The sequence below is a fragment of the Xiphophorus maculatus genome, chromosome 8 (assembly GCF_002775205.1).
Source record: "Xiphophorus maculatus strain JP 163 A chromosome 8, X_maculatus-5.0-male, whole genome shotgun sequence".
Taxonomy (NCBI): Eukaryota; Metazoa; Chordata; class Actinopteri; order Cyprinodontiformes; family Poeciliidae; genus Xiphophorus; species Xiphophorus maculatus.
The window spans coordinates 23,900,948-23,924,604 of NC_036450.1; the positions used below are offsets into that span (position 1 = coordinate 23,900,948).

The window sequence follows — 23,657 nt, forward strand, 5'->3', positions numbered from 1 at the left end:
TCTTGTAGAAGGTGGACTGAGAGCTGAATTATTTAGTAACTTTACAGCCATGGAAACAAATACAAAAATAATAATTAGCCACATGTATTCCCCACACTTTCAGTATTAAATCTGCTAACATTCTGGATTTGCAGGAAAATTTTCAAAAGGCTGTTTAACAATTGAGCCCAATTTGTTTACAATTGGTGGCTGTACATCCATCCCTGCTTTAATAAGATGTGGAGCCTTTTGGGACCACTTTTGTTTCTCATTCATATTACTGATCAGGGGCTGCACAGTGGCGCAGTTGGTAGAGCTGTTGCAGCAAGAAAGTCCTGGATTCGATTCCCGGCCCGGGGTCTTTCTGCATGGAGTTTGTATGTTCTCCCTGTGCATGTGTGGATTCTCTCCGGGTACTCTGGCTTCCTCCCACAGTCCAAAAACATGACTGTGAGGTCAATTGGTCTCTATAAATTCTCCCTAGGAGTGTGTGTGTGCATGGTTGTGTGTCCTGTTTGTCTCTGTGTTGCCCTGTGACAGACTGGCGACCTGTCCAGGGTGAACGGAACGTTAGCTGGAGATAGACACCAGCACCTCCCGACCCCATTAGATGTTAGAAAATGGATGGATTACTGATCAGTCTGGAACATAAGTTTCCTTGTTTCCTGTAGGGATACCATTCTGTTAGATTTTTATAAATGTTTTCTGGCTAGAACTTAATAAGATGAACTTAGAACTTAAAAAATATTTAAAGTGCAAAGAAGTTATTGCTTCATGTAAATGACACAATCATAAGACTGGACAGGAGCCTAGTATCATAAGGTCATTGTGTGATGGTTTCTCCCAACTCAAGTTATAGAACTGGAAAAGTCATCCTGGATGAGAGGGAAAACATCTTTAAGATAACAAAAGAAGTCCAGATGCCTTCATTTAAAACTGTCAAGACTTTTTATTTTCTGGATCACTGAGGATCTACACCAATATATTGCAAAAATCTTACTGTTGGCGTGTATAAAATAGTTTATTTAACAAGTTTCAAGTTATGTAACTTGTTAAAAATCGTGCCGTACAAGCTCTAAAATTAAAACTATTGCTTAGCCAGCGGTAGCTACCTTGTTGTCGCAGGAGGCTACATCCAATCACATATTCATCAGCCAGATACGGATCCGATAAAAATAGGCTGGTGGGCGTGCTGTGGTGGCATAGTGGTTAGCGCGACCCGTATTTGGAGGCCTTGAGTCCTTGACGCGGCCGTCGCGGGTTCGACTCCCGGACCCGACGACATTTGACAGGGGGCATGTCTTCCTCCCTGTCCTTCCCCGTTTCCTGTCAGCCTACTATCATATAAGGGACACTAGAGCCCACAAAAGACCCCCTGGATGGGTAAAAAAAAAATAGGCTGGTAGCGGTAACTAAGCAACCACCTGAGTGAACTGGCGAATGAGAAGGAGATTACTCATGTGCTTAGGCTAGCAGCCAGCATGCCTTGCCTGGTCACCCACTTCCTCTGATTACTTCCTGCTTCCTCTCCTGGCCATTAGCATGGCCAGACAAGCGTTAGCATCGGATATGTTGGCAACTAGCATTCCTGGGTTAGTCACCAGTGACTTCTACTTTCTTCTTTAAAGGAATCTTTACCAAGCAAGCATCATTCATTACATCCATTGACGTGTTGTTTTCACAGTTTACTGAAATCTAAAGTAATCGATTGTCGTACGCCTAACAGTTTCCCAACAGTTTTAATTTAGCTGCTGATGCCACAACAGAAATAAAACCAACCTGGATCTGTTAAATGTTTTATTGTCAAGTTGAGCTGAGTTTGACTTTATTGGATGTAGTGTAATAAAAAAAAACAAAAAACTAAGTTTTATACAAAAAATAATTACATTTAAAACAAAAGCAAGCAAAAGAAGAGCAGCAGTGAAGTATATTTACATGCTCAAATGGGTGGGTAGAAGAATAAACTTATTTTTACACCAACCCCTTACTGCTCATGCTGGCTTAATGAATAGTAATTTAGCTCGGAATAAGGGATAAAATGCTTGTGCAGAATCAGCACTGAGATGTTATGGCAACATTCTTTGCTCTACAAAAATAACCAGAACTATAATTGGTGTTTTAACATAAAAGTGATATTCTGGAGGGTCAGGACGAGGGAAATGTTTCAATTTTTCTTTTTCTTTTTTTTGTTTTATTCTTAAAGCATTACTGCGACGTGCCAGATGCTGCCTTCTTACCCCATACTTGCACTGACGCGAGGAGGTTCCGTACTGGAAGCGACACTGCTCGTCGGCGTCGTACAGCTGCCCCGGGGCCACGGTCGGATACAGGAAATCTCGTTTTGGAGGCTCGTTGTCCAGACACGTTCCCCGACCTGAGCTGTCGAAAAGACAAACCTACATTAGGACTGTTTCCAACACGAAGGAGCCTCCGCTGCAGCCGTCCACGGGACCCAGCACACCTCGTCTGCTGCCGCTTGACTCATGCGCTTTAACTACCAAACCACCGCGGCGGGACGCTTGTCAGAGGTCCAAAATAATATGTCATTAATGTCGATATTACACACCGACGCCTAATAATGAAAGGGAAGAGACGCACAAACAGCAACGTTCCACCGGAGGCAGCAGGAAGGAACTGACCGGCCCTCTCTGATTACACGGCTCTTTGATACAATACTGTATATGTCTCTGCTTGGACCGTATCCATGGAGGAGCCAATAAAATGGCAACGCAGGCTGAGGGAGAAAGATCTGGAGTGGGCTCAAAGTTGTGCGCTCACACCTGAGTGGGACTTAAATCTCCGTATGCATCCCGCCTGTTCCGTTTCTGACTTCAGAGGTTTCTTGGAGGACGTTACGTGAACAAACGGCATCATGGAGACCAAGGAGCACAGCGGACAGCTTGGCGAGAAAGCAGTGGCGATGTTCGAAACGGTTTCTAAGGCTCTGAGAATGAAAGGAGAATCAAAAGGGTGATCATTTCCTTTTGCAGGACTGGTTGTTTTTCTCATCTTTCTACCTCCTTCTACCAAATACAGGAGAAAAAAAGTCTGGAGCATTGGTTTCCAGGGTAATCTTATTCGCAGAGACTTCCATTTTATTTCCTGTTTTGTTTGTTTTTTTGTTTTTTTTTAGATATTCAAAATGTCTTCCCGCTCCAAATGTTCGTTAGTAATTAATGCTTATTGATCTTTGAGAGAGTGAACTTTATTTTATTAAGCCATTACCATACTGAAATAGTGTCAAGACAACAATATTATCGTTTATCGTGACCATTTTCAATACAGTTTGTCGTCCGGCAAAATTTTGGGATAAACTGTCCCAGAAATTATAGTGATAAACTATAATATTATTCTTTTGAGACCACTTAAGCGTAATAATAACCTATTAAATGTCATAAATTTAAGAACATTTAACAATGGAACTGGAAAACATTTAAAAAAAAACAAAAAAACAATCAGAACCACAATAATAAAAATGGATTATGAAGCCTCAGTATCCAAAATTGCATTTGAAAAACCAATAATCGTTCAGCTTAGATGGGGAAAACTGGAAAAAGTGAAAACTGTCTACTTTGTAGTATCAAAATGTTTGCAGCGTTTCTCAAAATTCAACAATATTAAAGGGAAGCATCTTTTTAACAACCAAATGAAAATCACTGCGCTCATTTTAATTTATGATACGAATAATGGATTTATTGCTCATTGGGAAAAGCTTACATACATCCTATTGCTTCTATACCTAAGAAGGAAATAAAACATGCAACCAGTCCAAATGTCATTTCATTTTTTTCAAGAAAGGAGAACCAACAGACCAGAGAACAACTCCGCATCTTGTCCGTCGAGGGAATCGGTCATCAGTGAGAGAAGCGGATAAACCCAGACTCTCTGTGCGCTCTGGGCAGACTCCGTGGAGAGAGAGAAAATAATCACGCCGTCAACATGGCCGCAACTATCTGACGGGGTCGCCGAGGCTTCCCGTCTGTTGTACTCGGCCAAATTCATTAGAGTAAGCAGAAATATCCTCCAATAAGCAGCACAGTCAGCGATCAATGAGCTCACGCAGTGTTCGTTCATGTCACTACAGAGAGGACGCTGGCAGCGCCGGGGCCAGCGGGATGATTTATTCCAACCAAAAACTATGCAGAAAAAAAACACCAAAACTGAGTTCAATAGACTTCCTGACCATGGGGATTTATAACAAACGGCTAGGAAAATTGGGAGAATATATGACTCCTAAAGTGTGAGTGAGGGTATTCATAAAACATCCCTACAAAACAAAACAAAACAAAACAAAACAAAAAAACTCTTGTTCAAGCAAGACGGGGAATCTAGGCCAATACCTCAGCCAGGGTTGTTTACTTGGCAGAGAGACGCCTGCGCGACATCCAATGCTCCGACTGAGAGAGCGAAACTGAGAATAATTAGAGTTTACACACACAACTCTTGTGTGAAATGCTGCAAAAGAAAAGGCAGTAAAAACCCAAAACAGCCTAAAAACAAGCTCCTATAAGGAACAGGTATGGTAGAGTTCAAGCAGACGATTATTCTCCCCAACGACAAGTTTTTATCGTTTTGAGCCGTTATCCGCTTTCAGAAAAATACTTTTGCAGTGACGATGTGCGCTGTGTAAAGGCGACACGTGGTCTCAGCAACAATGGTCTTCAGTGTGGAAGTTGTTGCTGAGGGAAAATGAGCCAATGTTAGCTTTTTGCCAAATATTTTTGATTCGGAACAACGTAGGATGGAGAGATGCGTTTCAGTGAGAGGTGTCAGTTTATGGGACAATCTTTTTCTACATTTAAAAGAAATTTAAAAATAATAACAAAACTATATGGCATTGAATAAGCGGATGTTTTGTTGTGTATTTTTTTTTATGTATTATACTCTTCAGAGTTGAGTAGCAAATATTCTTTTCATGTGAAAAGGGGACAGATATAGTTTTACTTCTTTCTGCTCCTTTTCATTCATGATTTCTTTTAGTTGTTACATGAGCTATTCTAGGGCTGAAAGCCCTTAATAATAATTGATTCATTTTGATTAATCGATTATTGAAATAACCGTCAACTACCGGTAACTTAATAATTGACTGATTGTTAACTTGTGCATACAGATTCACAAAAAGGTGATTTGATGAAAGAAAAACACACTCAGAGCAGAAATTACGCCAAAACTGTACAAATCTTTTTGATTTTGCATTGCAGATAATAAAAACCTTCTCTGTCTGTAAGGGTGTTTTACACAGCACTCCTTAAGTGTCAGTTTTAGCTTAACGAGGTTCAAATATTTTAAAAAATATACGTATATTTTATTGTTATTTCTAATTTTCATTATTGTGATTTAACTATCTATGCTATAAATGATCAAGCTTTCACAAAAACTACTATTATTACACTTTAACCCAGTGTTTCTCAACCCTGGTCCTCAAGGCTCACTGTCCTACATGTTTTAGAGGTTTCCCTGCTTTAATGTGCCTCATGCAACTGATTGCAACAACCACCTGTTAATTAGTCATCAAATGAAATCAGCTGGACTGAAGCAAGGAAATACCTAAAACATGCAGGGCAGTGTGCCTTGAGGACCAGGGTTGGGAAACACTGCTTTAGCCAATAAAATGCTTATTTTCCTATTTAAAAAGGGACTGGATCATTATTTATTTATTTGCATCTTTAATTATATTTCTAATGTTGCATAAAAAAGGGCTAGAGTGGTTAAATGAAAAACCTGCAGAATGTGCCAATTTTAAAATCCAATCAATCAATTAATCGTCCTAATAATCGATGACTAAAATAACGGTTAGTTGATGCAGCCCTAAGCTATTAATATTTACTGAGTGAATGAAATAAAAATGAAAGGAAAGTGGCCAGGAAGTGCAGTTCCTACAGAGGGAAACCCTGTGAGTGGAACTTGCCGCGGAACTTGAAAAGCGTTTCGACGTCACAGTCGGCCAGAAGGAGGTCTGGTTGAGAGCGAGCGGGGCGGGGAGAGACCGAGCGAGGAACGCTAGGGGCAGCCGAAGGCAGCAGGTTGTAAACCGAGACATCTGGGAGCGAGCAGGAAAACATCCATGCACCTTTTTCCTCTTCGGCTCAAAACGCACACACACGCAGGCGAGGGCCAGCCCACTCAGACAGTCCCACGGGGGGGAGCGACCGTCATCCACTTACTCGAGAAAGCTGGTGATGTAGTCTTTGCTGCAGGAGGACCAGGAGAACGGGTTGGTGTTGGCCGTTATGTGAGCGGCCATCAGCTTGGCCGTCTCGTGGCCCTTGGTGCCGCAGGAGTTGCCGATGCCGTCGTGGTTCATTCCGAAGCTGAAACACACAAAACAGGAAGGTGAATGTGAGCAGCCGGGAGCGACCACGGGCCTCTTCCTGCAAACACACAGAGAGAAGCTCCAGGGTGCTGATAAGAGGAAGACATATCCACCTCAGTGGAGCTCTGAAACAGATGTCGTGGCAGGGGTCAGGGGTCAAACCTTGTCTGGGCGGTAACCCAAGCAAAAAAAAAAAAAAGAAAAGTTCTAATCACCGCTCGGATGCCTGCCTGTCAATCAGCGGCTGCAGGTCTGAGCAGGTCGCCGGGGAGAGCGACGGCCGGCTGCAGCCAGGACGCAGGAATCCTTTGGATCCGAGAACAGAGAAACCCCTAAACCGTTTGTGTTCAGACGTCAAAGGATTTATGTCGAAAAAAAATCATCATCAAATAACAAAAAGCCTTATCTGTCTGGAAAGAAAATTGAACGATAGAGCAGGATGTCAAATCAGACTCTTAGGAGCACAAATCAGGTCTGATGTATATAGCAAACGCGATCGCATCAAGCAGTCCCGAGCTGTTTTTCTAAGCCTGGCGTTTATGACATTTTACCCAACTCTGGAAATAAATCAGGCCGGGTGAAGCCCACTCTAAGCGGCGCGTGCTTTTTAAAAAAAAATAATTTTTTTATACATCCTCCAGAAGCCGAGACTATTTTTACAACCGCCCTGCAACAGAGGCAGACACGAGACATAATAAAGGAAATTGCCATCTTGCTGACCTCTCTCATTAGTCTACATGGATACGTAGACTAATACATCATCATTATTATTGTTATTATTTCTTCCTTTTTGCTTTATATCCAGGTGGAGAGCAGCAGAGATATGTAGGCGGGAGACACGTCAGCAGCAGCAGGAGGTAACGTTTGTTCAGGAGCGAGGAGTCGGAGTTGTGAAAGGGATCAAAGGTGTTTAGGGATGACCCGAGGCGAGCTTCACCTGACCGACACGGCCTGGAAACCTGACTCCGGCACACAACGCGCAACACAAAGCTCCACAGGTCCTTTCTGGAGTTTACCACAAGTGAGCATGCCAGTCATGTTGAGTAGCGTTTTTTGTAACCCGGCCATTGCCTTCCTGCGCGATTCCACTCGATTCAACTCTCGCTTCACAGCTCAGTTGGGGCTTTCTCAGAAAGGAAGTCATAAATGGTGACGTTGATTTTCTGCGCTGTTTCGCAAAGTTTTAGTCTACAGCAGTGGAGGAAGTGAACAAAGACGTTCAAGTCCGTCTTGAATCTGTTTCCAAATATTGAGCGACCTTTAAAAGCCGCCTCATTCGGTCCGTGGAGGACGGTTGTTTACAGCTTCATAACGCCGAAGAAGAATCGGCAAATATAAATACTACAGAATGCTAATATTTCTTAAGTCTGGCAGTGGGAGAGACGTCGGCATGGACTGCAAACCAAAGTACCGGAGAAAATCAAATTTGCACCTGATAATTGGGCAAGATGAGAAATCAGGGGAAGCCCAAAACAGAGCAATCCATCAAACTCCAACCTGCTGGTGTTCACTGCAACCTGAAGAACGACAGCTGTTCACGAGTTCCCGTGCGAGACCCGGCAACAAAATCATCTAAAGGGACAGTCCCGGATTTCTGGACTTAATGACTCATCACATGTACAAACGGATTCACGTGTGATTTTATTTGGGTCTCCTATTTAATGGAAATACTGAGAAAGTTTCTGCGCAGGCTGCAGTCAGCAGAGATGTTTGGCTGCAATGCACAACAACATATTCAGAGATACTTTATCTAAACCAGCTAATCGGTAGAGGGGTGAAGTGAAGAACAGACAATTTGGGTTAAAGCACAAGAACAGAGGGCAATGTCGCAAAGAAGAATGAGTCAAACCTTCTGAATAACAATCTGACAGACGGATAAAGTCATATAACTGAGAGTTATTGCTGCATTATTGACTTATGCAACATTTGGAACTGAAACTTATCAAATACTATTCAGAGAACAAGGTTTAGAATCTAGTACAAAGGTATAACAATCAGATAATCTTGCCCACCTTAATGAGTTAATAATAAAGTACTGTAAAAAAAGACGGTGACCGTTTATGTAAAAACAGAAAGGAAGTCGACGCAGTGCTCACAAAGACAGAAAACATACAACAGGATCTATGTTTCTATGAAAGTCTGTTTAAGGTTGTATTCACACCTGGTGGAGAGGTAAACTGGGTTCAACTGGAGACTAAAATTGCAACATTTGTTACATTTTCAGCTGCTGTGGATCTCTTACACACTGCACTGTGTCAAACGATCCAAACCCCGGATCCTGAATCAAAGATCAAACATGCTGAATTTCTACGACTATCACGACATTGAAACACGAAAAAGACCTGACATTAAAACTCTTGAATCCCAACAAGTCACTTATAAACTCGACCGTTTCGTTTCGCCTGATTCGTCTGCATTTTGCATCGGGGAGTAACGTCAAACATAATATTTCACATTACTATCTCACTGTAAAAAGCCTTCAGAACTCACTTGTGGCCTATCTCGTGTGCGATGGTGAAAGCCGAGCCAAGGCCGATGTCTTCATTGATGCTGCAGCTTCTCTCCGGCTCACACATTCCAGCCACAGAGGCCAAGCCTGCAGATCCACACACGCCAGACAGACACACAAACACAGGGTCAAGGCAGTGCATTCTTAGGAGACATGGTCATAAAACGGGTGACTCCTCAACAAGCGCAAATGGAGATTCAGGATGGAGATTTTAGTTTGAAATCACCCGCATGGTTGACTGTAAAAAAAAAAGACTCAGGAAATGTCTGGACAGGGTTATGGATTTATACCTATAGGCTTGCGGCATGGGGTATTGGCTACAAAGGCAGGGATTGCTAGCGCCGTGCCTCAGCAGAAACCTGTCAGACGGTCTCTGTTTTCCTCATAGAGAGGTAGAAAAGGGTTGGGGGAGCGAGGTTAAAGCCAAAACCGCTCTACAATCCAGGTGTCACAGGTTCTTTTTTTTCTCCCCTAAAGCCTGACAGGTCAGATAAGGGGACCGCTGGCAATTCTTCACAGATTACATCTACCGGCCTGAGAGGGGATCATATAACAGCACGAAGCAGGTGTGTGAGTCTGTTTGAGTGTGTGTTGAGCTATTGTGTAATGGCTTATTTTGGCTAAAACCATTCCCACACTTTTTTTTAAAGGTAAGTTGTTGGGGTTTTTTTTACAAAGTAGTGCTGCTCAAGACCATCTGGCCTAATCTAATCAAGTTGAATCTTACTTGATTGCAAAAAAAACTTACAAGCTCACGAGTTAGCAGCAACATTGTTACGATTCAGGATACAAGAGAAGAAATTATTTAACTGAACAAGGGCCAGTAACATCCAGGCGCACTTTTTGTTCTCGACTCCCGTGGAGTTTCACTTACTGAGCCTTGAAAAGTATTCATATCTCCTGAACTGTGCTCCAACCATTCAGGGTTTCCCCCAGAAAACCTGTTAAACCCGGTGTAGGGGCGCAAGGGCGATCCACAAGCGGCCCACCATGTTTTTGTGTTAAAAAATCTTAAAAGTTACAAAAATTCGGAGGTGCACAAGCAGGTATCGTAATTTGGAAATAATAGCGTGCGAGACCAACGGGCAGAGGCAGGTAGGCCGCAATTGGTGGGCGACCTCTCACATGCCCAGTTCAATTTGCCAACTATAAACTATAAACCTAGCTTAATCTGTATTTACTATCAGTGTTATCTCTGTTTAGAAAACCCTATTTAAGTTCCTGGTGGGGTGGGGAAGCAGATAAAGCCTGGTGGACTGACACAGGTTATAACACTCTTGGGGAAACCCTGCAACCCTAAACATCATTGTAATCGAGTGCTGGGTATTCCCCAGAGACACGCCAGAAAAACCTCCAAAGGGAGACAAACTGGTAGCTCCCTGATCAGCACCTCACCTGAATGCTTTTTTGGTGTGGGGAAGCAGTGGCTTTCCCTATTTTGCAAGAACGAATGGACAAAAGGGATCTTTTTGTGTCCAAATACATAGGGTATGTATCACTATGTATGTAGCGATACATACCCCAAAGCTATGTATCGCTTTCCTCTACTTCACAATAATATGCTACTTTCTGTTGTCCTGTCACATCAAATCCAACTGAAATACAACAAGATCATCTGTCGTCATGTGATGGACGAATGGAGGATGCGCTTCATGCCAAAGTTAGCCTGATCTGTCACCGTATTCACAACAAGGACAGCACTGCTTGCCTTTCCAGCTCCTGGACTGGTGGTAAACACTGTTCCACATTTTCGTTCAGAGCCTAACAGAACTCCCGACTTAAGGTGGCTTGGCTTTAGTATCCTCTTCGCTAAGAGGCTAAAACAAGAATAGACTCGCAAATCAGGAGGCTACTGAAACCATTACAGCGGGGGGGAAAGAGGGAGCCTGAAGGTGAAGAAAGAAGGAGGTGAGGGAGGGGAAAGGAAGGAGGGTGGCTACTCTACGATTAGCCTGAGAATGTTTGTGTGTGTTGGGCTTGGGAGGATGGGGAGGGGATGAGAGTGTGTTGAGTGCAAACACACACACCGCACTGAAGGCTGTTTTCTTAACACCAGGGCGTACTGCGCATTATCTTCCAGCCCCGTGATTACTCGGCGACCCTAAAGGTCTGTTGATCTGACCTCCGAGCGTGATCCCCGACGAAGAGAGGGAAAGCAGGGGAGAGGGGAGGGCAACGGAGTGGAGAGGGGGACGGCGAGGAAGCCGAGCAGATGCCGGGGCAATTAAGGCAACCGGGGGGAATGTGACGAATGCAGTCAATCTGTCAAAGCATCCCTGAGGTCACGATATTACCTCTGAGATATACTGTGGAGCCTGCGGGGTCTTCGCCCAGATAAGATGGGAAAAGATGGACAGGGAGGAGGTTTGAGGTGGAGTTGAAAGGGCAGTTTGCCACTGGTTGATGTCCTTTCCCACCCTACTCACCCCCCAGTATCAGCAAAACCTAGTTATCACCCCATCATTCCCTAACATTCCCTGTAATTGTCTCTTTCCCCTTCCATTTCGCTTTCAACTCCACCTCCTCTACTTGCAGTCCATCTCCTCTTTCTACCTCACTCCAACACCCCTATCATTCCTCTCCCCAACACTCTCACCCTCTCTTTTCAAAAGCTGCCAGCGGATGTGTAAACACTTTAAACAAATGGAGGTTAGAGTTGAAGGACAGACACAGAGGAGTTTTATGAACTGGAGGAACCTAAGAGGAGTTGACCACAACTCGTCCAGGTTCTGGGCTCCCAGCCTCAGCCAACAAGCATGGGGGTAGGGGTAGGGGGGCAACAGAGGAGCTATATGAACACAAATTAAAACATCCTTCTCATTATGTCTCACAGGAACCGTCTGGAGTTCTTCTGAAGGAGACACACAAAGTTGCTAAATAAAGTTTGTCTGAGGACACGCTGAAGGCCAAACGAGAAAACCAACACAACTAGTCATCACGAGTGAAGTTAAACAACTCACCTAAAGTCCCACAGGGTTTGTTCTTGTAGGTGCAGATGTCATATCTAAAAACAGGTTCAGGAAAAAATAAAGAAGACAGAAACACAAATATTAACGTTAAATTAACCATTTTCTTTTCACGTCTACGCAGCTTTTCCTCCGCTGGCTCCTGGCCATTCCATTCTTTCTCTGTTTAATCACAGTCTGGCCAGATATAATCTCAGCCTTTAGTATAACAATGGTGAAGTCATGACAGGTTTGCTTCTAGAAAAACACCTGGTTCCCTCCTCCGTCCGCTGCCAGAGCTTTCTGCAGCCTTAGCTACAGCGCTGCAACGCAAAGCAGAATAAACAGAAAGGCTTTGGTCGGCGATAACGCCAGACGGACGTAATCCAATAGAGCAGAAGAAGACTCTGACACGCTCCACAAACACATCATACAATTCAAATGAAGGATCCGGTCATTGCAGAAGCTTTTAATCTATTAAATTCAAGAGCGCCACTAACTGAATTTCTGCCTTGTTGTCCTTTTCTGCGACCTTCGTCCCTTTTGAGTCACAGTCACCTTCACAACATTCATTTGTTTTGATCGATTCCCTCAATCTTTGCTGTATTCTGAGCCTGACAGGTCATATTTCCCTTTTCAACACTGCACTGTGTCAAATGAACCAAACCCTTTGAGCAAACTGTTCCCCTCCACACCTGTGGTGGCGCTGCTCAAGGAAACCACTCAAGGAAATGACATGAAAACCTCTAAAGAAGACACCGAGCGCCACCTCCTTCTTCACTAAACCTAGGTAAAAATGGAGTAGCGTCAGATTTTAGCTGTTGCAGAACTTCTCTTTTGTCTTTCTCTGTGCATTTCACTGCGCTTAACTTTGTAAGCTTGAAATGTCAAAATGCACATTTTCAGAAAATGTTTTACTGTCTCATACCAAACATCTCAGTTTTCCAAGTTTCACATTTAGTAAGGTTTAAAAGAAGTAATTTTGTTTCAAACGTAATTTAGAAATGTTTATTATAAACTGGTTGGGCTTCGATGGAAGGATAATTCACCGTTACAATAAGTAGGCTACATACTGCCTTGATTTTATTCAAACATCCGTCACAGTGGGGGTTTTTTTTGGTTGTCTGGACGTGGTTTTTTGGGGGGATTTTTTTTACTTTTTGTGGCACTAGTGGACTTTATTCAACATTAATGTGACAGAAAGAGGGAAACAGTAAAGGGGAGGAAAGTATGCAGCAAAGAAACCAAAGCAGGGACTTGAACTCAAAGTCACAGTCTATAACCTCTGCATGTGTAGCACCCGCTCTAGACGTGGTGTTTCTTAAAGCAAAATTTGCCGCTGAGCCTATCAGTCTGACTCTCCTGACTCTTCTTTTCACTTCCATTTTTGACTCTGCTTTGTTGAACGCAGTACAAGACCGTGTACGGCACGCGCTACTTTAAACTAGATAACCCTTCACAGGACAGAGGCTTTTAGTTCAAGATAGGCAAAGGGATTAATCTGGTTTATGTAACAAAAATTTAACTTTTTAGATTAATTGCATGTGTTAGCGTGTTAACATTAGTTGCGTTTCCGTTGGCCATATAATTGCGTACATAATCTGACATTTTTAAAATACATTTTCTTAACGGAAACACAGCCATTTCAACAAAGCTCTCATTTTTGATTTACAAAAAACAAAACGTTTTGGCGCTAGGAAACGCTTTTTTCCCATCACAAGTCACATGGTCAATTACCGAGTGTTTCTACTTCTGCAAATTATGAAGAAGAAGACAACGGGAAGTAGATGGAGGATCATGATGCGACATATTTTTAAAGATTTATTGTAATATTAAACTTATTCACTTGTGTTTTTGACTGGGTTTCTTATTTATTGGAAACACTGCAATCGCGAAATTGTGCGTTTTTTTCATTTTGACACATTAATAATGGTGACAGCCCTAATTAAAAGAAATCTGACTCTTCTCTATGCCTAATTTGGCCTTCTGCCACTCAGAAGTTGACATATTTAAACATTTAATTCTGCAACACTAGTTACTGCCTTCTGTCTGGTAAATGTAGCCTCTTGTGCTCACCACATTCAGCTAGAAATGATAAAAAGCAAAAAGAACATCAAGTGACAGACAACATAAAAGTGTCCACTAATGATGGAAAAGCTATTTTTTGTACAGAAACCAAAAGCTCCTGTCAATCAAAGCCTTCCTCTCCAGACCAAACCAGAAGGAGAATACAGTTTCCAGTTGCTACGTAACCCGGCCAAAACACGTCTGGGTACATTGAAGCCTTTTTCCAGCTAACGTCAGGATTCTTGCTGCTTTATGCTAACAGCCTTGACATAAATTGCAGGGTGACAGGTACAGTACGTCTGTAAAAGCACAATTTATTTCCAGGACCGAGTTCTTTATTCCCTCACAGGCAGGTATGCATACTGTACGGATGTGAACCGGACCGAACCGGTAGCGCAGCGCTGGCGGCTGCTGAGTAACCTGCAAGCTATTTGCTCTAAAATGAGACAGTTACACTGAATCGAGCGCTGGATCCCTGTGCTGGCAGTAAGCTAAGCCTGTGGCGGCGGCGGCGGCGGCAGCTGCGGGCCAACTCTTACCGGGTGATTAGGACGGCGTTGTCGTGATGAGCCATTCCGTTCTCGGGAATGCTGTTCCCGCTGCTGTGATGAGACAGGATGGACCTTTGCCACTTACAGAAACTGTCCAGAGACTTGTCAGCATGATGATTAATTTCCAGGTTTGGCTGGGAGAGACACACGTGCAACACAGTGCAGCATGAAACAGCTGTATGCAGCCAAGTGATGCATACAGTACAAACCTGTTCATATCAACACATCCTGTCGTCTGTTGTGGCCTATTTGTTACATGTTGGATGTAATTATTAGATTCTGTTTAAAAGCTTGGTATCTTTTTGGGGTTTGCCGTTTTTATTACATCTCATTTTGAATGAAAAATCATAAGATTTTTATTTATATAAATATATATAAAGATAATATTTAGTTTTCATGTGGGCAGAGTATATAAACTATAGTGTTTTTCTCTTGCCGTCTGAACTTAAATCAGACCAAACTTTTCAGACCAAACTGTTTGTCACAAGTCATGCAGTTTAATGGTTTACCCTGATTAAACTGGTCAAATGTAAAAACATTTGAATTCAAGGAAAGTTACAATTTTTTTTCTAAAATAAAAAAGTTTTCTGACATTTAGCAAAATAAAAATAATTTTGGTAATTCTTGCTAAGCTAAAACAGGAAAAGTTTGGTCTGATTTAACTTCAGACGGCGGGGAAAAAAAGTTTGTGTCGTTTTATTCATCCATCCATCCATCTTCTTCTGCTTATCCGGGGTCGGGTCTTGGGGGTAACAACTTCAGAAGGGAGGCCCAGACTTCCCTCTCCCCGGCCACTTCTTCCAGCTCCTCTGGGGGAATCCCGAGGCGTTCCCAGGCCAGCCGAGAGACATAGTCCCTCCAGCGTGTCCTGGGTCTTCCCCGGGGCCTCCTCCGGGCGGAACGTGCCGGGAGCACCTCACCAGGGAGGCGTCCAGGAGGCATCCTGACCAGATGCCCGAGCCACCTCAACTGGCTCCTCTCAATGTGAAGGAGCAGCGGCTCTACTCTGAGTCCATCCCGGATGACTGAGCTTCTCACCCTATCTCTAAGGGAGAGCCCAGCCACCCTACGGAGAAAACCCATTTCGGCCGCTTGTATCCGTGATCTCGTTTTTTCGGTCATGACCCAAAGCTCATGACCATAGATGAGGGTGGGAACATAGATCAACCGGTAAATCGAGAGCTTCGCTTTTTGACTCAGTTCTCTCTTCACCACAACAGACCGGTACAGCGCCTGCTTGACGGCAGACGCTGCGTCAATCCACCTGTCGATCTCCCGCTCCCTTCTTCCCTCTTTCGTGAACAAGATCCCGAGATACTTGAACTCCTCCACTTGGGGCAGGACACCGCCCCCAACCCGGAGAAGGCACTCCTCGGACTTGGAGGCATTGATCCTCATCCCGGCCGCTTCACACTCGGCTGTGAACAGTTCCAGCGAGAGCTGCAGATCACGACCTGATGAAGCCAGTAGAACCACATCATCCGCAAAAAGCAGAGATGCGATCCTAAGGCCACCAAAACGGATCCCCTCAACACCTTGGCTGCACCTAGAAATTCTGTCCATGAAAGTAATGAACAGAATCTGTGACAAAGGGCAGCCCTGGCGGAGTCCAACTCTCACCAGAAACGAGCCCGACTTACTGCCGGCAATGCGGACCAGACTCTGACACCGGTCATACAGGGACCTGACAGCCCATATCAAAGGGCCCGGTTTCCCCATACTCCCGGAGAACCCCCCACAGGGCTCCCCGAGGGACACGGTCGAACGCCTTCTCCAAGTCTACAAAACACATGTAGACCGGTTGGGCGAACTCCCATGCACCCTCCAGGACCCTGCCGAGGGTGTAGAGCTGGTCCAGTGTTCCACCACCAGGACGAAAGCCACACTGCTCTTCCTGAATCCGAGGTTCAACTATCCGACGGACCCTCCTCTCCAGAACCTCTGAATAGACTTGCCAGGGAGGCTTAAGAGTGTGACCCCCCTGTAATTGGAGCACACCCTCTAGTCCCCCTTTTTGAACAGGGGGACCACCACCCCAGTCTGCCAATCCAGGGGAACTGCCCACGATGTCCATGCAATATTGCAGAGCCGCGTCAGCCAACACAACCCTACAACATCCAGAGCCTTAAGGAACTCCGGGTGGATCTCATCCACCCCCGGGGCCTTGCCACCGAGGAGCTTTTTAACCACCTCGGCGACCTCGTCCCCAGAGATTGGAGAGCCCAACCCAGAGTCCCCAGGCTCCGCTTCCTCAATGGAAGGCATGTTGGTGGGATTGAGGAGGTCTTCGAAGTATTCTGCCCACCGGCCAACAACATCCCGAGTCGAGGTCAGCAGCACACCATCCCCACTATAAACAGTGTTGGTGCTGTACTGCTTTCCCCACCTGAGACGCCGGATGGTGGACCAGAATCACCTCGAAGCCGTACGGAAGTCGTTCTCCATGGCCTCTCCAAACTCCTCCCACGCCTGAGTTTTTGCCTCAGCAAACACCTGAGCCGCATGACGCTTCACCTGCCGGTACCCATCAGCTGTTTCCGGAGTACCACAGGCCAAAAAGGCCCGATAGGACTCCTTCTTCAGCCTGACAGCATCCCTCATCGAAGGTGTCCACCTACGGGTTCAAGGGTTGCGTCCACGACAGGCACGGACAAACTTGCGGCCACAGCTACGATATGGAGGCACGGAACATGGTCCACTCAGACTCCGTGTCCCCCACCTCCCCTGGAACATGTTCGAAGTTGTGCCGGAGATGAGAGTTAAAGCTCCGTCTCACAGGTGATTCCGCCAGACGTTCCTAGCAGACCTTCACAACACGTTTGGGCCTGCCCGGTCTGACCGGCATCCTCCCCCACCACCGGAGCTCACCACCAGGTAGTGGTTAGTGGACAGCTCTGCACCTCTCTTCACCCGAGTGTCCAAGACATATGGCCGCAGATCCGATGAAACGACAACAAAGTCGATCGCCGAACTGCGGCCTAGGGTGTCCCGGTGCCAAGTGCAGATATGGACACCCTTATGCTTGAACATGGTGTTTGTTATGGCCAATCTGTGACGAACACAGAAGTCCAACAACAGAATGCCACTCGAGTTCAGATCGAGCTTCTATTTTGTCCTCTGAATACCTTTTATTCAGCGTATGTAAATATGTGGTTTCAACTGTAGGTATCTTTGAAAAAGCAGATGTTTTCTCCATCAACCATACTGTGTGTTCTGTGCATCTAAAACCTTTTATCAAAGCTCCCTGAGGAGAGATGCTGGAGCGCGGCTTTCCTGTAAAGCACTGTCCATATGGTGAGTAGTCCATCTTCCCTCTGCCCCTTTAGCCACGGCAGTCAAATAAAAATACGGCAGCTCACTGATGCCAAGAGCATCCGTCTTTACACTCACTGCAGACAAGAGAGCTCGCACTTGAAAAGGTGAACGATTCAGGCTTAGGGAAAGAGACTCGGACATACCTGGTCCTCCGTGAGAACAATTAGACGGGTCACAATAATGTTCACAACATTTCCCAGGCTGGAATCACGGTACAGTTTGGCAACCTGACCTCCAGGAAAGAAGGAAAGACACAAAGTCAGATGTCTTAGCCCCGTGAGTCCATAAATCCACCGCTAACCGCGGACATCTGCAACCCGTTAGAGCAAAGAGTAGGACCAAACTTACAATATTCATCACAGACAGGATGTAGTGCTCTATGTCTTTGCGTCCATGGTAGCCAACCATCATCTTGTCGGCGACCACGAGCGTCTCCACGAAGCGCTCTGAGCTGATGGACCTCCGGCGCCTGTGAGCACCGGCCGGCTGCTGGCTGGCATTTTGAGGGACGGGGGACAGGTGGATAAGGGAGGGTGTGCTAAACTGGCAAGGTGCGTTACTTTTAGTGAGGTCTGTGAACGACAGTGAGGCAAAGAGAGAGAATTACGACGCGGCGACGGGGCAATCAGAATGACAGCACCTTGTTATCAGAGAGGACTGGTTTGTGTGTGATAGAGGTAGATCACGGGAATGTTCCCCTTTGAACCTTTGCAGCATTTGATTTATGACCCAGATGCTGCGGGAGGAGCCTTAACGTGGTACGTGTTAGCGCATGCTAGCTTCCAGCCAATGACAAGTCTTTCCTGCTTCTTATAAAGCTCTTGGACTAAATACCAAAGTATCCACCTGGGTCTTTTTTCCAATTTGCAGTACATCTGCGTAGATATATATATTTTTTTTCGTCTTTAAAAACAATTATCCTATTATTAATGGTTATTGCTTCTAAAATGTCAGACGCAATTACTACTGGAAGCACCTTGTAAATGTTTTCATACTCCTTGTGCTTCTTCATGTTTTTTTCCGTCACAATCTTTGATGTATTCATGTTTTATGTGATAGACCTACACAAGGTATCACATCATTGTAAAGTGAAAGGAAACTATACAAGGCTTTTCAACTATTTTACACTTAAAAATATGAAAACTAGCATGTATTTATAACCAGAACGTAACGTAACCTAAGGGTGTGTTTATATGAGACCACTGTCTGGAAACTGCCATTATTTTCGGATGTTGATTGGGGAAGACGAGGCCGCCATGACACCCTGAATGTAGTGTAGTTGTCATGCCAGGAAACTAGATGTTGCTGTGTTTTTAGAACATCGTCAAAACGTGCATACACTTTGGACCCTTATCTTCCACTTCATATTGAAAACAATAAGGCCTCGTCCCTTATTGGTACGGCTGTACACTATGCCGTACTTCACACAGAGTACTTCACATTTTTGCGGCGGGTGTTACTGAAAAGTTTACGTGTTACACGGTGTCAAAAAGCACTCCAATCACTGGTGACGTGTAAACAAGCAGCGGAATTGCAACAAAAATGCTATGGAGAAGTTCAAAGCTGGGGAAAATCCTCTGGGGACTCTGCATATTTAGCTTGTATGAAAGGCTCTGTTGAAGGAAAGCCACACAAAGTCCAATTTGAACACAGCAAACATGTGGAAGAAGGCAGTGACACCCAAAACCGATTGTTCTCACCTATATGCAAATAGATCCATGTGGGGAAAAGCTAACACTGCGCATCACACCATCATTGTGAAACTTGGTGGTGGCAACATCATTCAGTGTGGACGCTTTTCCGAGTTGACAGAGGGATTAATGAAGCTAAATACCCCGTTTTAGGGCTAAAAGACACAAGACTGAGGCGAAGGTTCACATTCCTGCATGACAACGACCCAAAGCATAGAGCCGGAGCTATGATTAAATAGATTATGGGGTATTAATTTGATCCATTGAAAGTCCACATGTGAATTCAACTGAAAATGACATTGATGAACACCAAACCCTCACCATCCAACCTGATTGAGAATTTTGGAGAGAACACAGGATAAAACATCAGTATTTAGAAAAGCAAAGCTGACAATGAAATACTCCAAAATATTTCCATCTGAAACTACAAAGACAGTTTTAACTCAGGGCGATGAACTCCTACAATTTTCACTTGTAATACGATTTGAAAACTGTGGTCTCTCTCTTCACGACTGCACTCTACTTCATGTTGGTCCGTCACAGAACATCCCAATGAGATACGCCACAGTTTGTGGTCGCTATGCGACAAAATGTGAAAGAGCTGAATCCTTTTGTACGGCACTGCATCCCCCTGAAGGGGCTTTTGTGAGAGTCAAAGCAACGCTTACTCCTACAGGTTGAAAGGTGTTTGCCGCAGCAGCTCGTTTTGGCATACAAGAGGTCCAGTTATGTCTACCAGAACCCGGGCCTGGTACCAAACCAGCATTTCCTCTGACCTGCTATGTTTAGCTCTTCCTTTACGTCAGCTCCACCCACACAGAATCCAACCCAGATGGAGGTTCACCAACCTGAAATGCCACAGCTGAACTCCTGGCTTTGCTCTTGCGGCGAGGGGATGGCAGACGTTTTATAAATAACATGTTGCTGAGCTCCGTCCAGGTTCTGTTCACTGGAGGTGGCGGAGGACGTGTTCTTTAAAGGCTCTATTAAATACTGTTCTTCCTCTGTTGTTATGACGCCGTGCTGGTGGGGTGAAGAAAATCACAGTAAGAAACAGGTCAAAAACTACAGGAAAAAAATCAAATCAAATCATGATAAATGCATACACTGAATAAAAACCGGATTAGTCTCAGAGGCGACATCATACAAACAAGCTAATTTTGAATTAATTTGTATTCAGGAAAATGCGCAAAGATAAAACGCACATATCTGAAGTTATGAAATGAAGATATCTTCAGAAATCTGGCATAATATGTCAGTCCTGGCAAACAGCTTCCTGTTCTGTTTAAGTGCCCACCTTATACAAATGATTCTTTGTCTTAGGAAGCACTGTATTCGTACAGTTGCTAGGCAATTTGAGTGCACTTTCAAAGTGTACCTAAATGGAAAATGCTCATCTGGCATATATCCACTAATTGGCTTGGAGTCGTCGCACAGAGGAGATGTTTTCTCTGCGATCCAACGGCCCCAACAAACTATAGATTGTAGGAAAATGGGAGTGGAGTACTTTGTTTAATAATACCAGTCAGTGCACAAAATACCTTCAGTTTTCATTCTGTTTAAAGAAATGAAGAGCTAACTACAGAAGCGCATAGAGAGTTTACTACTTTTCAATCACATTTGGGACCTCGGTGCGTCATTTTTTTCACATGACAGCAACAAGTTTTAATGTGTTTTACTGGGATTTTAGTTGCTAGACTAACAAAGTAGTAAAGTACTGTAATGTGTAAGAAATTAGCTTCTTCCAGGACTACAGTGTAATCACCTGCTGGTCAGAATTCATGAGATTCTGACCAGCTTCCCTGTCAATGAATAAGAAATGAATCCCCACAGCATGATGGAGCCACTTCCCGGTTGGGGATAGTGTGCTTAGGGTGATGCGCAGTGTTAGTTTTCCTCCACACACTGTTTTGCACTAAAGTAAAAAAATAAATAAATAAATGAAAAAAGTTGTATTTTGGCCTCACTTGTTAGGATTTTCTTTCACCACTATTTTTAATGCTACTTTTCCATATTAGTCACGTTTGTGTAGGCCACATGTACTTCATAGTGGTCTGGCCAATTCAGAGCAGCTCTATTTAAAAACAGCTCACAGCTATAGGGCTCTAGTTACCAATCAGGTGATTTCTGAAACCAGTCAATAGCTGCGTTTCCATTACAAATGAGCGCACAATTTTGTCAATATCCCGCTAATGTGGAAAAAGTATTTAACAATGGCGGCGTTTCCACTAAGAAGCTGTATTAAAATCAGACATGAACAGGTTTGATCACACGACATGTCATTTAAAAAATGCTGTGCCATTATCCTCTAACTACTTCCTGTTGTCGTCTTCTTCATCTTTTCCACCAGTTGCAACATCCGGTTGTTGATCATGCAACACGTGTGATGCTAAAAAAAAAAAAAAAAAAGTGTTTCTATTGCAGTTTTTTTAATCAAATCAATTTTGATGCAGCCGAAAAACCACCTCCTCCTAGCAGGAAAACTTATTTAAACAAAGTCTTTTTTTTAAATTGCTGTCCTTCCATTAAGCAAATTCATTTTCAACATGTCAAACTGTGTGATTACATGACCAGTGGAGACACAGCTAATGATCCTAGATGCTATTAAGGGGTATCAATGTAAAGAGGGATGAATACAAATGCATGCCACACTTTTCAGGTTTTATGCATTGAGAATTTTCAACACCGATGCCGCCTTTTCTTTCCAGTTCACCACCAGCCACTACTTTGTGTTGGTATATCGCATTAAAAATTTAAAAACAAACATGTATGTTAGATTTTCTTATATTAAATAGAATGTGAAAAATCATAGTTAATATTTTGATGGAACTTCTTACTTGCATTCAGCTACAAAGCAGGAGTGCCAGCTTCTTTTTTCTTAGATCCCCTGTTCACCAATAGCATGTCATAGTAGTCTCTTCCTGCTACCCTTTGTTTTCACGGCTAAAGGTTAGCATAACTTAACAGTAGCAGGCTAGCAGCAAAGACCATTCTTCAAAGGCACAGGTGCAAAACTCATGGCAGCCATAGTAGCACTGCTTTAGAAAAGGAGAGGAATAAACAAACAGCTGAAACCAATTCTCTACTTGTTTCTAATTACGTACAGGCCATTAACACTGCAGCACAACTAACCGCTAAAGTAATTTAGAAAAATAGCCGTTTAAAAACTACAAAGAGCCATCGCTTCAAAGATCCCAAAAAACACCGGCTTTTATATCTTCAGTGGTTTTCAATGTCTGTAAAGCCAAAGATGGCGCTTCAATATCAGCGAACAATAGCCGCCAGGATAGAAGTTGTCCTAACGATGACTGCTGTCTGCATTTAATGGGCCTTGCTGTGAACTCCTGAAACTATAAAAACTTTCTGAAGAGGCATAGAAACAATTTTATGCCAGCAGTCATCATGTGGAACCTTTTTAACTTCACCAAACAGTACCATCGAAGAACAGAGTATGCCTTTGTTTGTGGTAATGCTAACAAATTTGTTGGTAGTCATAAAACCTTCACAGAGGGAAAAGAAAGAAATTTGCTTAAGTAGAATCTCTACTTGTTCTCGTTGATGTGTGTGCTAACATTTACCTTAGCTAGCAGATACAGAAAAGCAGCAGCTTAAAAGCAGCAGTGCTAACAAAATAGATGCTAGCACCGTGGGTAAGATTTCCTTACAAGCTGATATTTCTTGAAAAGTCATAGGATTGTTCTTTCATTGATTTTATTATTTTTGTCCTCTGGCAGACATTTTATTAACCATAATTTCAGGGATTACATTAAGGTGTTTTAAGTATCAATAAAGCTGTAAAGGTAGAACTTTGAAGTTGACAAAACATAAAAGTTCATTGGACAAGGGCTGTGGGCCTGAGAGGACTCTAAATGGTGCCAGGTTGCTAGAAAACATTGGTGTTACTACATTTTATAACTGAAAAACAAAGTAACAATTATAAATATTATTGCTGCAGCACAGCTAAGTACAAAAGGAAGTTAGAAAAGGCCCAACACACCTACAGGTAGGGAAATGCTGAGTTCTAGGTGCAGCCATCCATAATACAAGGTACATATCATCCCATGTATAGGCATCTTTTTTGGAACATAAATCGCAAAAACAGGCAGCGATAGCGTCTATATCAGCCAGAGGAAAGGTAATCTGTCGAGTTGGAATTATTAACATCTCATTATTTGCCACTTTAGTTCTGGTTTCTCATATGTATATCTATATGTATATATATATATATAGATATACTCTGTCTTCAGAAACACAGAGTACTTTATAAAATTCCTATTCTGTCCAGTG

General features: G+C 43.7%; 1 protein-coding gene across 3 annotated transcripts in view; it reads right to left on the bottom strand.

Moving 5' to 3' along the window:
* adamts6 (ADAM metallopeptidase with thrombospondin type 1 motif 6) overlaps positions 1–23,657 on the bottom strand; it is a 76,427-nt gene that overhangs the window by 45,373 nt on the left and 7,397 nt on the right. For 2 of the 3 annotated variants that reach the window (XM_023338555.1, XM_023338553.1), the window contains exons 5-12: positions 20,219–20,393; positions 18,028–18,251; positions 17,823–17,906; positions 14,353–14,498; positions 11,762–11,805; positions 8,783–8,888; positions 6,144–6,290; positions 2,217–2,358 (exon numbers count right to left, since the gene is read on the bottom strand). In XM_023338555.1, coding sequence (XP_023194323.1) covers positions 2,217–2,358; positions 6,144–6,290; positions 8,783–8,888; positions 11,762–11,805; positions 14,353–14,498; positions 17,823–17,906; positions 18,028–18,251; positions 20,219–20,393 — 1,068 coding nt within the window. The remainder of the gene's footprint in view (positions 1–2,216; positions 2,359–6,143; positions 6,291–8,782; positions 8,889–11,761; positions 11,806–14,352; positions 14,499–17,822; positions 17,907–18,027; positions 18,252–20,218; positions 20,394–23,657) is intronic. The other variant, XM_023338554.1, reaches the window with a different exon arrangement.